Raw genomic sequence first — 17,325 nt, 5'->3', positions numbered from 1 at the left:
TTTGGCACATTGTGGGCTGAAAGGCATGCCCTGTGCTGTAGTGTTCTATATGTTCTGAAGAGTAATTTTGTTCGAAGTGGAGCTACACAGCGATTCCAGGATTCTAGAATAAACCTCCAGCTGAAGACCAAAAGATGTTTCACCTTCTCTAATGGTTACAAATCTAGTTCATCCAATGCAACACACAAAATGCTAGAGGACCTCAGTAGGTCAGGCAGCATCTATGGAAATGAGTCAATGTTCAGGGCCAAGATCCTATCACGACTGAAAGGGGGAGAAGATGCCAGAATAAGGTGTGGGGGTAAGCAGCTAAAGCCAGGTGGGTGGGAGGAGTATGTAGAAGCTGGGAGGTGATAGGTGGAAAGGCAAAATGCTGGAGGAGGAGGAACCTGATAGGAGACAGAAGACTGCAAATGCTGGAAGAATCAAGTAGCAGCCATGGGCAAGGTCACTGTTTCAGATCAAGGACCTTTCATTAGAGCTGGAAAAGAATACAAGCGTGTTTCAAGTTGCAGAAAATAGAGGGGATGCAAATAAGAACAGACTGAAATTATGAAGTACATTAAAGACAAGCAGTAGACAGAATGTGGAAAAAAATGTAAAAAGTTACATCCAAATGGAGAAAGGCAGATACCCAAAATTAAGATTGTACACCACAGCCTAAAAATGTGCAATTATGAAGAAAGAATTGTATGAGGTGCTGTTCCTTAAACCATATTTAGAGATACATTTTAACCTTGGCCTAATCACAAGAGTTTTCACTGAACTATTAACTTGTTATCTTTGGACTGCGGGAGGAAACCCACGAAGAAAATGTATAAAATCCTTTTATAGGGCACTGGAATTGAACTCTGAACCCTGCACTCCAAGCTGTAATAGCATTGTGCTAATCGCTACAGTACCACAGGAAGATGGAGGTCAGAGTTGGATGGAGATTTAACACAATAGGTGCCCGTTCTTGCAGAGTAATGGAAATATTCCATGACATGATCATCCAATTTCAGTTTGTTCTCCAGTGTAAGGAAGGCACATCACCTTCACTGCTTTACTTGGCAAGGCCGGTTGTGTCCATGTGGTAAAATGGAATTAGAGAGGGGCAATGGTTTGTCAGTAGCCAGTGATTAATAGATCAAGGAAACCAGTTGGATCATTCTGGAGACATATAGATAAAGAGGTGATGGCAGTATAAAAATTCAGTATCAATCACAAGAAAATCTGCTGATGCTGTAATTCAGAGCCTGATGAAGGGTCTCCGCCTGAAACATCTACTACTTACTCTTTTCCATAGATGCTGCCAGGCCTATTGACTTCCTCCAGCATTTTGTGTTGCAAAGAATTTGATGTGTTGGGCTGAGAATTCATTATGCAGGGAACTTAGGGCAGATGAAGCCAAGACCTCTGCTGGGGTCTGATTCTTCAGAATGAGAAAACAGCATCAGTCAGTACTAAACAGACAAGGACTGGATGAGCCAGAGGAAAATATAACCCAGATGAACTCAGCAGAATGTGTGAGAGTCTAAACAGCTTGTTGGTGACAAATATGGTGGAAGGGTAACAAAATTGTTAACATTACACTTGAGAGAGTGCCCGCAATTGGAAAGTTTGGGTTCAATTCCCATTGCTGTCACTAAGGGGCTTGTTTATTCTCCCCATGACCATGTGGGCTTTTCCAGGTGCTGCAAGATGTAGGGGTTGAGGTTAGGAAGTTGTATACCAAAAGCATGGTGACACTTCCTTAAGACTGTGCTTGTTGTTGTTGTATCAATGTACAAGTGACAAATTACCTGACTGCAATGCAGTCTCCATTAAAATGGCTGGGAAATTTACTCATCTGAGTGAACACTGACAGACATGAAGCACAAATCAATCTGTTTTAATGGGATTCACTTAATTTATTATTCTGCACTGCCTTTTGAACAAATGGACAGCTCAAAGCAGAGGTTAGTGCCAAGTCAACTACAGAGGAGAAAAAACAATTTTTCAATATATTTAGAACCCAACCTCAGGAGAAACATCTCATTCAGTAATGCCCCTATCACTAGCTGCCTGGGACAATGACACTGGCAGCATACAGTTTTAGTGCTACAGCCCGAGGCTGATGTCATCTTCAAGCAAGAAGCAATTTTGGAAATTTTCAACTGAAACTTCACTCCAGTGGGAAAAACAGCTCTATAAACAAACAAGCTGAAAAGGTCACTGGTAACTTTTTTTTAATGCAGTACCATTTCTTGCTGCAAGGAATGATAGCAATACACAGCCTTATGTGGTACACGATCGACTATAAACTAGCAGATTACAGTAAGGTTACATGGAACATTGAGATTTATAGTTTTTGTATAAAATTGTTAAGTACAAACATTTAAATTGGTGTACATTGCTCCTTCAAGTTCAGTTCCAATACAGAGCAACATTCCAAGTTGGTTCTCTAACAAATAGTTAGAGGATGGGTCAAGTTAAATATAACTTTATATATACTTTAAAACAATGTGAAAAGAACCAAATAAAGCATGAACTATTAACATGCGAACCAAAGCTATATATACATTTTCCCTGCTTTCCTCTGGCATCTGCCATCCGTCCACACGATCAGGACATACGCTCCTCAGGCTGCTTTAACTCAGCAGGTAAGAAAACCTAATCTACTCTGCATCCATAAACCAAGGCTTCAAATTAAATGCAAATCACAAGTGCAAGCAGGGCAGAGTTCCCTAAAGGCCGGATGTAAGTGTGCTACTGAAATCCAACAGCACTAATCCATTAGTAGAGAGGGGAAAAAATAAATCAAGGTTTAAGAAGAAAAGTCTGTCTTGGGACCAATAGCAACTCAAAATAAGAGGAAATGACCCAACTTCAAAGGCTTCTAATAAGCATTGACTATTTTATCTTCCACTTGAAGGCCAAGCTTCAGCCAATTTCTACAAAGCAAAGTCTTGACATGTGAAACAGCATCTTGATCTGGTTTAAGATGCACAATGGGAGTTAAAATACTTTTGGTCTTGAGCAGTTGTCACAATGATAGGAAGCACACTTAAAAATATATCAACCTATTTCCTTTGAATTAAACCTTTCAGACTGGCCAATTAGTTGGGGCACCAAACTACAAACCTCTATTTTATGTTCTACAACAGGGGGCAAAGTCAACCAAATTCAAGTCTGTCACATTCTCTATTTTAAAATTCAAAACTGTGTTCATGCAAGTGCTAAGAAAGAACAATCTGTCCAGACACTGATTTTTAAAATGCTCAACTCTCAGTATCAGAATGTGGACTGACTGAAGCCCTCAGACTAGTCTAATGGGCCCACCAGTACAGCAATGTTTAACAGTACTAAACAAATGATGGATCAATTCTTAAATTATTCTAACACATGACTTGAAACCAGAAATTTATACTGAATGGGATTATAAGGTTCAAAGCGTTTGCATGAAATAAAATTGAAGTACTTAAATCCCAAACCCAGCAACAGACAGAAAAAAAATGACGAGGCTAACATTTCATAGAAAATCTTTTAGCAAATTATAAAAACAATTCCACAACACAGTTTATTCTGCACTGTTGACAGGAGATTGCTCCCGAGAACCAGACCAGGAACGGGCCGATTTACCGGGAGAATTTGACCGTGATCTTGACTGGCTTGGCTTCCTGCGGCGCTTAACGTCTGGCGAGCGGCTTGGGGAGCGAGATTCATTTCTCTGCCGCTTGGAATCACGAGTAGCTGATCTGCTACGAGAGCGAGACCTGCTACGGCTTGGCGAACGGCTTGCAGATCTGGAAGCGCTTCTGGAACCCTTGTAGCTACGGGATCTTGAAGAGCTTCTGGAACGAGATCTCGTCCAAGATCTGGAAAGACAAATCCAAAATTCAATCATTCTGCCGAAGGGTCTTGGGCCAAAATGTCAACTGTGCTCGTTTCCTAGATGCTACCTGGCCTGCCGAGTTCCTCCGGCATTTTGTATGGGTCATTCAATCATTCTAGAGTTTTCTTCCATGCAGTGGTTACTAGCTCACCCTCAACTAAGTCATACTACCTCAATTACAAAAGTGAAGCAAAATACATGCAAGTATGAGGCATAAATAGTAGTTAGGACAAAGTGCAGGAGTGTAACTTTGATGACATCACATTTTCCAGTCCTGGTGTTAGAAGCATGCTAGACTCTATTTGCATTGATCAAAGCTAGTATATGAATGGGCTAAAAACATTTTGAAAAAGCCCAAAATCTAAACTGGTGGAGAATAAATTAAAACATGGAAGTTTGCTCAGATTAGAACAGAGGTTCCCAACCTTTTTGATGCCATGGACCAGTACCATTAAGCAATGGGTTCATGGACCCCAGGTTGGATTAGAGGCTGCACCAGCATTGACAACACTTACTCCTCTTTGGGTCTCTCCACTTGTTTCAGATCGATTCCAGCAGGTACAAGCTAGAGATCTGTGCACTTTTGAATTGCATGCAAATAACAACCCCAAGCTTGCATTTATTTAATCCATTTTAGAATTAAACAGCAAATGAAAGATTTCAAACCCATAAATTTCCTTCATCTCATCCTCCGGCACTCCCAATTAAGAATTCAAGTCCACAATCTGTGCTAGTTACCTGTGACGCCGTGGCTCTTCAATTAATTGGACCCTTCGCCCACTGATCTCTTTTCCATCCAGCTTATCAATCGCATTTTTCAAATCACTGTAAGAAGCGAACTCCACAATGCTACAGCAAAGACAAAAATCATGAGTCAGGAACAGATGATTCTACAAGACCAAAAAATGTACGACGACAAGAACGATTTCCAAGGTTACTTATTAGCAATTAAAACTAGCATGCAAATCACAATTGAGCAGATTTTAGTTTTGAAATGGCCAAGCAAAAAAAAATGTCTGCACAGATAGCCACTTCCTGGTCTGATCTGAGGTAGAGCTGGCAGTGCACTGGCAACATAGCTGAAGAATATACCACATTAAATAGTAAATCTATACACCCCTCTTTCCAAGTGTGTGCCCATCCTTTCCTGAAGTACATGCTGAAATCTCTCCACTCTTCCAAAAAACCAGCAGAGTTTGTCCAAAGAATAGGATTATTTTCCTGCTCTAAGACTTCAATGCAGAGTCCACAGCTTCCTTTAGTCATCCAAACATGCAAGCTGCCAGGTGTACAAGAATTAAATTTTTGATTTCAGGTTTCGTCTTGGTGTTCAAATTGCACTTGCAGCCATGATTCCAAGATCCTACGTAAAAATGAAGTTGAGCCAAATCTTCTGAGACCCGGTGGCAAATTTTATGCTCTTCATAATACCAAGGTGAAGCATCACCTACATTTCAACTCACAACTTTAGTCCAACTAGAAACTACAACCAACACTGTGGACTCCCTCAGCAGCAAATTCCAACTGTTTCACCTCTTCTGCCCAAGACAAACAGCATTTCAAGGGAAATTAAAACGACTTCATTTAGGTATGCTAGAAATGGTGTATATTTGCTGGTTGCCCACCGTGTCCAATGATGACAGGAATCCTGAGTTTTTAAAGTGCAAAAGCTACCGCCCTAGGGTAATTCCACTCTCAACCTTGTAAGTCCAACACCAGTGACACATACAATCGTTACAATCAGAGGTCTTCCTTGGTTGCCTTGGATGACCATGACATTTTGTGCCTTGTCTTGCCCTTTGTTCTCCATGAAGCAACTCAACACCACCTTCATGGCCGCTGGATCTCACCGTACATCTTATCTGTCCAGTCCCCCAGAGCTGACCAGTTATGAGGCCCACCGGCTACCCTCATCTGGTTTAATGCGCCTGTCGAAGTGGTGTGCTGGGGCATGGCCGCTGCTGCATACAAACAGCTACTTGAAGTCACAGGTGAGTTGAGTATCTGGTGGGGACCCAAGATGAGCTGCCCTGGAATGGACGCGCCAAGCCCTACGTGAGATAGCAGCCACGTACCACTAAGATAGGGACATGCCTGTCTTAGGGTGTGTGGGGTGTCCAGGGAGGGCTAGCACCTCTGGTGTACAATTAATCTGTTAAATATGCAATGCACCAGCTAGTTTGAACTTCATGTTAATAACTGAGTGGGAAGATTGCATTCTCTTACCCTTCATTATTGTGAACCCTATGAGCATCAGTGAAAGTCACTTCACCTGCCTGTCGCATGATGTCCTTGAGATCCTACAAACAGGAAAAACCCTTAATGGAATTCACACAGGAACAAACACACAACACAAATAACCACCAGTTAATTGCCTCAGAATTGGGATGTCATGCTATGAGCCCCTGCAGATGTGGATTGCTTATGGTACAGCTGAATGTCTATACTTTACTGGTCAAAACCTCCCTCCTCCACAGCACAAAGTTAAGGAATGCTAAAAACAATTAACATGCTATGGAACAAATGCATTTCTAGATTAAGAATTGGTGCTTCAAAGCTCCTGTAATAACCTGATCAATACTTAAAACTACTATCTTCAATATACGAGATGCCTAAGTAATCAGGCTTCCGTCAAATGGTGCTCAACCATGTGAGGGGAAAAATTTGGTTGGTAACAGCTCAAATTGATGAGAATTTATCAGTCATGCTGATAAGAGGTTGGGTTCAAGAATCATTCCTTCAACTTAGAGACTATTTAAAAAAAAACAGCTGTTTCCCTCCGCTTTAGATGCAGATTTTGGTCAAGGGTAGGGAGAATGGAACAATGGTAATTTCAATGTTATTCTTGCCTCCACCCAACACTGGGCACTTTGATTGCTCGACTGCCACCCGTAGCTTCATTCAAGAAGTCACTGAATCAATAATGCACAAGATGATCCTCATGGGACCTATGGAATTATAGATCACTGAAGGGGAAAGAAACCTTGTGTTCGATATCATGACATCCCCATTCCACACATTAATAAAAATATTAAATTAGCCCTAGGTTACCCAGACATTTACAATTTTAGGCAACCATCCAAGACCTACATGAAGTATCTAAGCAAAGGGTGCACCCACTCAATACAATACCCTCTCGACACAGCTTCTTGGGGCATGGCCCTCCCTCAGTGGCACCGAATGTGCCTGCCACCCTGGGTAAGTGCCACCAATAATCATGGGTTGGGTGAAGGCTCGGCCACCTTAAGTCAATCTCCTGACAAGCCTCCGAGCGAGATCGACACGTGTTATTTTCCTTACACCAGGACTGGGAATGCGACAGGTGTCGACGCCATCGGTGACCCTAGGATCAGTACAACCCAGAACCCGCGTCCAGCTGCCTGAATAATCGTGGGAGCCGACTGGCAAATTAGTCAACACGGGACTTTTCCAGATACAGGACGCGACAACACGAGTAAAGGGAACTCCTGGTCAAAATGCCAATGACCTCACGACAAGCTGCTAAACAAAGGTTTTCAAATTTAGTCAAGTGGTCATTAATTGCCAACAATATTAAGCCATCAGATTTATACAGTGTACAATTATCACAGTTAAATAGGAGTAAAACTGGAGAAGTTAAAATTTAAAAAAAATCAGAAATTTAATGGGTAGTCATTTAAAAAAATTTGAGCAGAATACCATTAGATTTCATAAAAACTGAGCTTCCCTAGATCATATTTTCACAAAAATAACCCAATATATATCATGCAGTATTACTTGTGAATGTCTGTGGGTTAATGTTACAAAAAGGGATTGTCCACCTGGTAACATTCAACATACACAACGGGAAGAGGGAAGGACAGGCAAGGTGACCAAGCACCAGCACAAAATAATGCGAGGAAGCATTTGCCTCTGTAGTAATTAATATCGAACAAGACCTTCTGGCCAAGGTACAGAAGCATTAACATGCAATTCAAGTAGATTGGAACAATGATGGCCTGGGTCAAAAAAACTGGGGAATTGTAAAGCAAATCTCCCTATAAACCACATTCTCAACCTATTATTCCCTCCCTAGAAACCTCTCCAATAAAATCTCACCCATTAGGCTCCCCATCCCCCCCCCAACCAAAGACGACAGACAACTAATGGGAGATAAGAGTATTAAAGCTGTGTGTAAGTAACTGATTGGAAGAATGGATGGATGTGTGCACAATGTAGTTACGCAATGGACCAAAAGCTCTACTGACAACAAGTGCTTTATTTGGTCATGAACCTTCAAGGTCAATTTAGACTAACCCGTTGTAGCAAGGTGGACTGAAGCTCATTCTGCACCATTTCCAGAGAGCAACATTTTATTGACAGTCATCTCGTAAGCCACTTAATTTGATGATGATGGCAGTGGCAGTAACACCTCAGAGCAAACTGCTCACCCTTCGTTGATAAACGACAAGTACCTGCCTACGATCCAGGAAAATTATCCATGCAATGAGTTGAGAGAACAAAAAACAAAACCTAGAAGCCACAAATACATAGTACCATATTTGCTGAGGAAACAAGATACAGTAAATAGGTTAATAATTAGCGCTGCCATTAACTCAATGGACCTCACTCCTACAAATTATTCATATTATGAACGCAGTTTCCTCAGGTCCAATGGTAAAGGAAGCTATGGGTTATATTTATGAAGTTATGACCCATGTGTTTTAAGCACAGGCATCCATGAAAAATTGAATTTTAACAATTGTAGTCTGTTAAATTCTTGAAGCTTTATTTAACTTTGTTCACTCACCTGCCAACTAACACGAGAGGAGAGATTCTTCACAATCAGGCGGTAGTCCGTGCGAACTGGAGGTCCATATCTGAAATCAGCGAAAGCATCACTTGAAAGTGACAAAGGAAGCTGGAGCAATATGCACCCATATAGCAGCATCTAGCTGAAGAATCTCAGTTGAGTACAAGCCAAGATCCTTGATCACTTTTTATTTTGATGACACTATAGTACAATAATGTCAAAGAGTTCCAGTCTGAACCTAACACTGTGAAAGGATAGTCATGCTTCCGAAGTCCCACATTTTTGGTGAGGATGGAAATAAAAACACAGGAGAAAGTAGAAAGCTAAAATATAAGCAATGTTCAAGTCACATTGCCAAGTCTTGCTCTCAGCTTTTTTTCCCCCTGGCTCTGTAAACACACAACTTCCACTTAGCTTCTAGAAAAAACATATATAGAGATAATGAAACTTAATACAGGCTGATGATGGAGAGCAATTTGCTCTGAGGCACAGCCTATAAACATGTAAACAACCAGGATAAAAGTTGCTTAAAAAAGCAAGATTTACACATGACGAAGATGATAATACATAGCCAAATGTGACCAAAATTAAAAGATTGGCACAGAAAGCAGAAGTGAGTACGGATGTAATTAAGGCTTAGGAAAAAAGGAAGCCAAAACCCAGGGGACTGTGCCAAACCGATGGTCATTTCACTTATCACAGAATTCCAAGTGAAAGAACGGATAATCTGATGCTTTGTTAAGATCTTTTAAAAATAACACTAATCTTACACATCCCTGTTCATTTCCACATTCTTATCTGTTCTCTACCTCAGTCCACTGCTTCGTTCACTTCTGGGGCGATAGTAATTAAATCTTCCACCAAATCTGCCCCCTCCTCTCCGGGGTGGTGCCTTTGCAAGTTCCACAGTGATTCTAGACAGGAGGTTCGTTAAAAAAAACAAATGAGAAATGCTACATAGAAACCAGTTGCAACATACCTTGAAATATTTAATTAAAATAATTTTCCCAGGCATAAATTTTCAGTATCAAATAGCATTCTATCAACAGCACACATACAGGATGCAAACCATAACCAAACATAGGATCAAGTTCAACACAGACATTCCTCCATTCATTCTGAAGTGCTCAAATGCTAAACTGGGAGGTTGTGGTCCTACAAAATACATGCAAAGCAGATACAAACAGTTGATTAGAGCAACAGCCATTGTACTGAAGTGGCAAATGCCCAAATTCTACCAGTTTAATATTTGTCACTATCAGGATTTTTCTAGACTGATGAAATTAATTGTATACGAACACACACAAAACGCCGAAGAACTCAGCAGGTCAGGCAGCGTCAATGGAGGGTAATAAATTGTCAATATTTGGGGCTGTTTCTCCTCATTAGGGCCAGAAAGAAGGGGTTAAGAAGCCAGAATAAGGTAGTGGTTTAGGAAGGAAGTACAAGGTAGTTTGTGATTTCTGCAGTAGTTAAAGCACTTACCGCTCCCGGAACAATTCCTTCCCGTTGAGCTCATAAACTGCATCGTCAGCATCCCGAGCATCGTCAAATTCCTGAAATAAAGACAACAGGATTTCATTTTAGTTAATGCTTATAAAAACAGATTTTGATGTTAACAACTGAAAATTCAAATTTGACTATGGCAATAAATGAAACCATCAAGTTAAGCAACCTGCAGATGGGTGCCAATTCAAAATTACCTCGAAACTAAAGAACACAATGCTTGAAATGGATCCCACAAATTGATTCAACAAACTAATAGAATTCAGGGTCAGCAAAAATCAAGAGAAACGATGATAGCTTACAGAAAATTAAGAACTTTGAAGTTTAATTGCTATGGTTGCTGTACTACATCAGAAATCAGGTGAAATAATTCACTAAAATTACTCAACCACTGAACCACTTGGGAAATGGAATAAAACATGAACAGAGCCATTTTGAACTGTGCCCTAATTGAGTACTTCAGACAAAAAATCTAGAGTGGCAGTATCAGAAAAAAACATTTCCCACGATTGATAAGAATTCTGTACTTATAGGTAAGTGGAAAGTATCCAAACACACCCTAAATGGTGACTTCGATGGTGGAAAAGCTTTCGAATGTCAGGAGGCAAAAGTCACTTAATGTCAGATATTGTCTCTAATGTGCTCCTGCAATTGTATTACATTGATGGCCCACAGGAGTTCCACTAATGAATGACCTCCAGGGCATTAAGGGTCCTGGCAATACTGATACCATTAAGTGATGGCACATTCAATATTCCTTTACCTTTTGTACTTCTGGAAAATTAACTTGTGTTTCCAACCCAAAGTGAAACTTCGATCTGATTAACATTTACCAACCAGACTGACACAAATATATATCCCACGCTTGTGCTGAACTTTAAATAAGTCAGTTAAATATGGGACTTAAACAGTTAACTGTGCAAAAGCAAGCAATTACTGAGGTAATTGAGACATCCTTGAAAGATGATATGCTGTTTTATGCAGTGAAGCTGTTCTTTAGCCCAAGTGGTTAGGGCATTGGGCTCACGATCTGAAGGTCGTGGGTTCAAGTCCGGGCAAGGCAGCATGTTCTGTCTTTGAGCAAAGCACTTAACCACACACTGCTCCAGTCCACCCAGCTGAAAACGGGTACCGGCAAATGCTGGAGGTTAACCTCGCAATAGACTGGCGTCCTATCCAGGTGGGGGTCTCTCGTGCTCAGCCGCTTCACGCCACAGAAACCGGCATAAGCACCAGCCTGATGGGCCACACTTTAACTGTTACAAAAGCAGCCATGAGGCTGTTCAAACAGAGCAACCGTTGATTGAAACAAACTCAGATGTACTTCACATAGTATTCCTGTTCCGATGGGTTACTTTGTATCTGACTTGGACAAAAGTCAACAAGAATAACCTAGTTGTAAAACAAAATGATTTATTGTATTAGAAGCTCACATTTGTTCCAATTAATTGGATAGTTTCGATAGAACTAAAAGGTGATTGACAAAAATCTCAGAAATTATTCTAGAATGGGAATCAACAAACGTGAAATACCACTGCTTTAATATTTACTTGCAATTAATTGTTCATTGTGAAATTCATTATGTAAAATCATGCTCATTTCAGATTTTGTCCTGTACTTACCACTAGCGATTCTAGTCAAGGACATTACATAATATTGATTTTTCCAAACCATATTAAGAGAATCACCACTAAACCAAAAATCTAGCAAGACAACCCGTGCTGCAATTAATGCTTGTTAAAGCAGTAGCAGCCAATTAAAAATGTCAAAGCACAAGTAAACAGATTACTGAGAGATTGGTGGTGGGAGAAAGGGAAATAAAATACTAATCTATAACGGTAGAAACCAACTCTTCCAGCCCACTCTAGAGTTTGTTTTACATAACACCCCTCCAATCATTTGACACCGCTATCAAGGTGACTATTCCCTTCTTTGTGTGTGGGTAGCCTTTAAATGCACTGGTAATCATCACAATCTCTGCCTTTGGTATTGGGCACCACATTAACAAAATTCCCCACAGCGATGTCTTTTTTAAACTTCCTGTTATGAACTGACATTGCAGTAAATGTTACCATTATCTAGATGTTCAAACATCTGGGGAAATGCAGATTTGAGACCAGTACACTCTACAGGCCTTACAATGTCTCAGAGTACACTTTACACTTGTACGAGGACTGCTTTTGAACAATCAGTACGGTACTAACCAAGGTTCAATACAGCCATAGCATAGCTTTTGTTTTCAATATCAAAGTGTGTATTTGTAAAATGACCGCTCTAACCCATAATATTTTAGAGAATTATTTTATTAATTTTTTTGCACAAGGCCCTCATTAGGTGTAAATATCACAACCTCCTTATTGTTCCTCAAAAGCAAGCTACAGCCTATTTTCAAATAGTGAAGTTGCTATTTGCATTTTTATCGCTCCTCAGTACTTCGCCCACTTCCTCCGAAAATACAGCCTCAGGATACAGGGACGTCCATTTCGAATGGAGACGAGGAAGTATTTTTTTTGCCAGAGGGTAGCGAATCTTTGGAATTTGTTGCCACAGGTAGTAGCTGGGAGGCCAAGGGATTGGGCATAGTTCAGGCAGAAAATTGGGGCTGTGAGGTAAAATGGATCAGCCATGATGAAATGGCAGAGTAACCATGATGGGCCAAATGGCCTAATTCTGCTCCTAAAGCTTATGGTCTTAAAATACATCGCATCTGTGGATTAAGAAATGCAATGTCCAAATTATTATTGTGAACATTAGTCCTATCACAGTCCCTTGCAGATAACCACTACAAACTGGCTTTTACAGAATAGCTATCCTTTATCCCACTAAATCTATTCTGCTACTGTTCTCAAATCTGCATTCCCCAGAGTGTTTGAAAATTTATTACATTTTCAAACTCGGGAAAGTCAAAGTTACATTTTAAAGTCCTTTACAGTACAATTCCTGGCTCCCTCTCAGCATTACCCAAACATGCTTTGAAAAGCCCAAAACTGAAGGCAACTGACACATACACTCTGCAGCTGCAATAAGGTAATCAGCAAATGTTGAAATTCAAGTTTAGTTGTCATTCAACCATACATGAATACAGCCTTTGGGGACAATGTTCAAAACACAGTAACAACATTCATATACAGCTAGCTCATTATATACTGTGTCAAATCACATAGACAATCACGGCTTTTTCATGACCATAACTGTTCTTGGTAAACTTCTCTACAGAAGTGGTTTGCCTTTGCCACCTTCTGGGCAGTGTCTTTACAAAACAGGTGACCCTGGCCATTATCAATACTCTTCAGAGATTGTCTGCCTGGCATCAGTGGTGGCATAACCAGGATTTGTGATCTGCATCACCTGCTCCCATGGCTTCACATGACCCCGAGCCAGGGGCAGGGCTGGTGGTGCTACTCACTGCCCAAAGGCAACTTGCAGGCTAGCGGAGGGAAGGAGCATCTCACACCTCTTCATCTCCACAATGCCACCCACCCCAGAAGGCACATTATATAGACAGTAGGCACTTAAGTGCTACACAACATGAGCAGAGGAGGAAACAAACAAGTCACATTGAATTTAAATGTCAAAGGCAAAATACTTACCACAAATCCAAACCCTCTCTTCAGGTCGATTTCACGGATACGTCCATAACCTTTGAAGAACTTTTCCACATCACGCTCCCTCACCTGAGGGCTCAAGCGACCAATGAACACACGGCAACCATTCATTTTGAAATTTTATCTGCTCTGAAAAATATTGTAATAGAAATCCAGTATTAAGACCCAGGATTTTCCAAGGATCAAACTGAAGCCATGTACACAGACCAACAGCCCACAAGCACCAATGAGTCCTGAAGAAGAGTCTCAGCCCGTAATGTCAACTGTTCATTCCCCTCTATAGATGCTGCCTGACCTGCCGAGTTCCTTCCTGCCCATTATAAATCATACAAAATGACCCCATTGGTTACGTGGTCTTGCTTTTTAAAATAGTTACTTCTGAAGGTCAGATTGACAAATTGCCTTATTACATTTTAACAATAACTAAAGAACAGACACCACGTTGGTGATTGCTAAAAATTAACAAAACTGAATGGTATACAACTAGCTTTTGTTGGTAACACTGGTCCGCAAATTACAGCACAGAATTAGGCCCTTCGGCCCATCTAGTCCATACCAAACAATTTAAACGACCTACTCCCATCGATCTGCACCCAGACCTTAGCTCTCCATACCCCTGCCACCCATGTACCTATGCAAACTTCTCTCAAAAAGTTGAAATCCAGCTCACATGCACCACTTGTGCTGGCAGTTTGGTCCACACTTCAGATAGCACTGGGAAATATGCAGAGACGAGGTGGAATTGACCCTAACATTGAGGCAAACAGCCTTCTGCCAAGGGACAGATCAGCAATAGCAAATGCATGGTCCAGAATCAGGCTATTTGGCCCATGATAGCTGATCTATTTCCCCTCTCAGCCCCAATCTATAAAGCCTCACGACAACACTTCATTGAAAACAATGAAGACAGGTGACATTATACCAATAAACACATCCAAGCAGCCATTAAACGTAGAACAATGATGAAAGCTACTTATGGATTTATCAGCCAGGAATCTAAACCTTTGGAGAAATTTCTCCAATGCAGATCTGGAGCTTGAACTGTTATTATTAGCATTAAACCGAAAGAAAGGCGAAGCTTTTAAAAATCAAACTTCCTTTTTTCAAGCGCCTTCTCAGTTCAAATTTAACTGGATTAAGTTTTTAATAACCATGTTCTTTCTCACTCATTTAAAATTTTTAGTAGCCATAAACGGATTAAAACTAAATACCAGAAAATTAAAAATACAAAAAACACGCTAAATATAAAAAATCTAATTACCAAAAGACTACCCTTCTAGAAAACACCAAACACGTAGAAGTTAATAGTTACCTCAAAATTCTATTATAAAACCTTAAAGGATAAGCTTTTACTACAATAAACCACGCTTTTTAAAAAAAACCGATGAAAAAAAAGAATTCACCAATTCCACTCGCTATCTTAAACGAGGGAGGAATATAGAAGAGGATTTAATTCGTCCTTTTTTTAAAAAAAAACCTTTAGACGTTGAAATCTGTTAACCAGTAGACAATATTTCAGACACATCATCAACCTTTTAGAGAGAAATAAACAAACAGCGAGAAAAGCGTCAATTTCCTTTCCGGAAAGAAAATGAGATTTATATAAAAATGTCGATGAGAAACAGGACCAAACGCCAGCCAAGAGGTTAGTATTTTTGGGGAGGTGACCGAGGAAAGGGAAGGCGAGGGTCTTTTTAAAAAGACAGAAGTACAAAAGCCGTTCGAGCGACGCCGAGAAGGTTCTAGAAAAAAAACAACAAACAGTTTTAAGCGACGGGGCGGCAGCGCCCTCCTTCTCCCCTCCCCCACGCAGCCAGGCCGGGCCTGAGCCGCCCGCCACAGCCTCCAAACGCCGCTCCCTCAATCCTCCTCCCACTCAGCCAGCTCCCTGCCGCACCTCAGGCGCCTATTACGGCCTCTCCGGTGAGCTCTCCCCGTCCACTCAGTACCCCCACTCCGGTTCGCTTCGCTCCCGCTTCTCCTCCGCTTCTCGGTCACTTCGACACCTACGTCGCGCTGCAGTGAAACGGGGCCGCCGACTCCGCGCTGCACGGACTGCCCTGTGACGCAACCTCCAGCCCCGCCCCCGCCTCTTTACCGATACGCGAATTCGCTCCACCTTCGCCTGTCAATCATCGCCCGCCCGTTGTCAATCACACTGGAGTCTGGGATCCGCCCCCGTCCGCCAATCATCGCCCCCACGCTGTCAATCACACTGGGTCTAGACCCCGCCCACATACATCAATCAACGGCCGTACATTGTGTCAATCACACTGGATCTAGGACCCGCCCCCAGACCCACTGTCAATCATACTGGGTCCTCATATTGTTTCCTAAATAAGAGAAAATCTGCAGATGCTGGAAATCTGAGCAACAAACACAAAGTGCTGGAGGAACTCAGCAGGCCAGGCAGCATCTATGGAAAAGAGTACAGTCGACGTTTCGGGCTGAAACCCTTCGGCAAGTCCTGAGCCATACTAGAAGGGCTGACTGCGCGGCTCTGTCACTCTCTGCTTCTCTCTCCCTTCACTTACCAGACCTCAATCCGGTCCGAAACCTCGACGCTTTTCCTAGACGCTGCCTGGCCTGCTGAGTTCCAACTGCATTTTGTATGCGCTGCTTATATTGTTTCTCCATGGTTGTTCCTCTTGGAGTGGGAGTTGGAGAGAGATATATTTTAAATTATATAAAGGGTAGTGATTTGTTATGTCCAGAGAATGCTTTCTGAAAGAGAAAGGAGATAGAGAGATGGTGAGAATGAAAACATGTGAGTGTAAAAGGATAAGAAAAAAGCGAGGTCAGGGGGTTGTGAACATTAACAACCTAAGGGTGGGGGCAGCCTGTGAGTTTTGCCACACATTCCTGCGCCAACAGTGTTCAGCGGAATACCACAAGCAGCACCGATAACAAAAGTAATACTCAGGAGCAGGTGTTGGAAATTCAAAACGACACACAAAATGCTGGAGGAACTTAGGTCAGGCAGCACCAGAGAGAAATAAACAGTCGATGTTTGGGGCTCTGAATCCTCATCAGGACTGGAATGGAAGTGGGTTTGGAGCCAGAATAAGGTGCTGGGGGGAGACTTCAAGTTATAGGTGGAACTAGATAAGGGGAAGGTGGACGGGTGGGTGGGGTGGAGATGAAGTGAGAAGCTGAGACATGATAGGTAGAAGGGGTTTTACACACACACACACACACACACACACACCTAGTTCAGCAATATATGCAAAGCAGATATTTTGGATTCTTGCATATCTATACAGCTGTCTCAGAACATCCCAATGACAGATCATTCAGGTGTTCCTGTTTATGTTCCAAAGTTTCAGGTGACTATTAAGAAAAGGTTATTGGTATTCACGTCTGAGATAGTTGCTATCACTTTAGCATTGGAATGGATCAAAGAAGTATGTCTCTGATTCATTCTTGGTCTTGACACCTTTTAACACAGGTATTTCAAATTGTAGGCCAGACATTCTTCTTGAGATTGGACAACATCTGTTAAGGCTGCAGGGTCTAGGCATGTGTATACATTCCCACCCACGTTGGGGTTAAAGGAAATGGAGACCATAAGACAAAGGAGCAGAAGT

At 41.6% G+C, this 17,325-nt stretch overlaps 1 protein-coding gene across 4 annotated transcripts; it reads right to left on the bottom strand.

The window, feature by feature from the left end:
- Positions 1–1,847: 1,847 nt before the first annotated feature.
- LOC134354582 (serine/arginine-rich splicing factor 5-like) lies at positions 1,848–15,788 on the bottom strand. 4 transcript variants are annotated; one of them, XM_063063542.1, is made up of 8 exons: positions 15,636–15,788; positions 13,724–13,867; positions 10,113–10,183; positions 9,437–9,541; positions 8,625–8,694; positions 6,083–6,156; positions 4,595–4,705; positions 1,848–3,839 (listed from the first exon to the last, which is right to left on the bottom strand). In XM_063063542.1, exons 2-8 carry the CDS (start codon positions 13,847–13,849, stop codon positions 3,542–3,544), a joined length of 855 nt encoding a protein of 284 aa, XP_062919612.1. In that variant the 5' UTR covers positions 13,850–13,867; positions 15,636–15,788; the 3' UTR covers positions 1,848–3,541. The 4 variants fall into 4 exon arrangements, 2 of the variants coding, with proteins under 2 accessions (XP_062919612.1, XP_062919613.1); XM_063063543.1 differs by having other exon boundaries at positions 13,724–13,862; XR_010019853.1 differs by lacking the exon at positions 1,848–3,839 and adding an exon at positions 6,977–7,357 and having other exon boundaries at positions 4,642–4,705.
- Positions 15,789–17,325: the final 1,537 nt, after the last annotated feature.

The sequence above is a fragment of the Mobula hypostoma genome, chromosome 12 (genome assembly GCF_963921235.1).
Source record: "Mobula hypostoma chromosome 12, sMobHyp1.1, whole genome shotgun sequence".
Taxonomy (NCBI): domain Eukaryota; kingdom Metazoa; phylum Chordata; class Chondrichthyes; order Myliobatiformes; family Myliobatidae; genus Mobula; species Mobula hypostoma.
The sequence above is the reverse complement of the archived record's forward strand: the minus strand, read 5'-3'. Positions and strand labels throughout refer to the sequence as shown.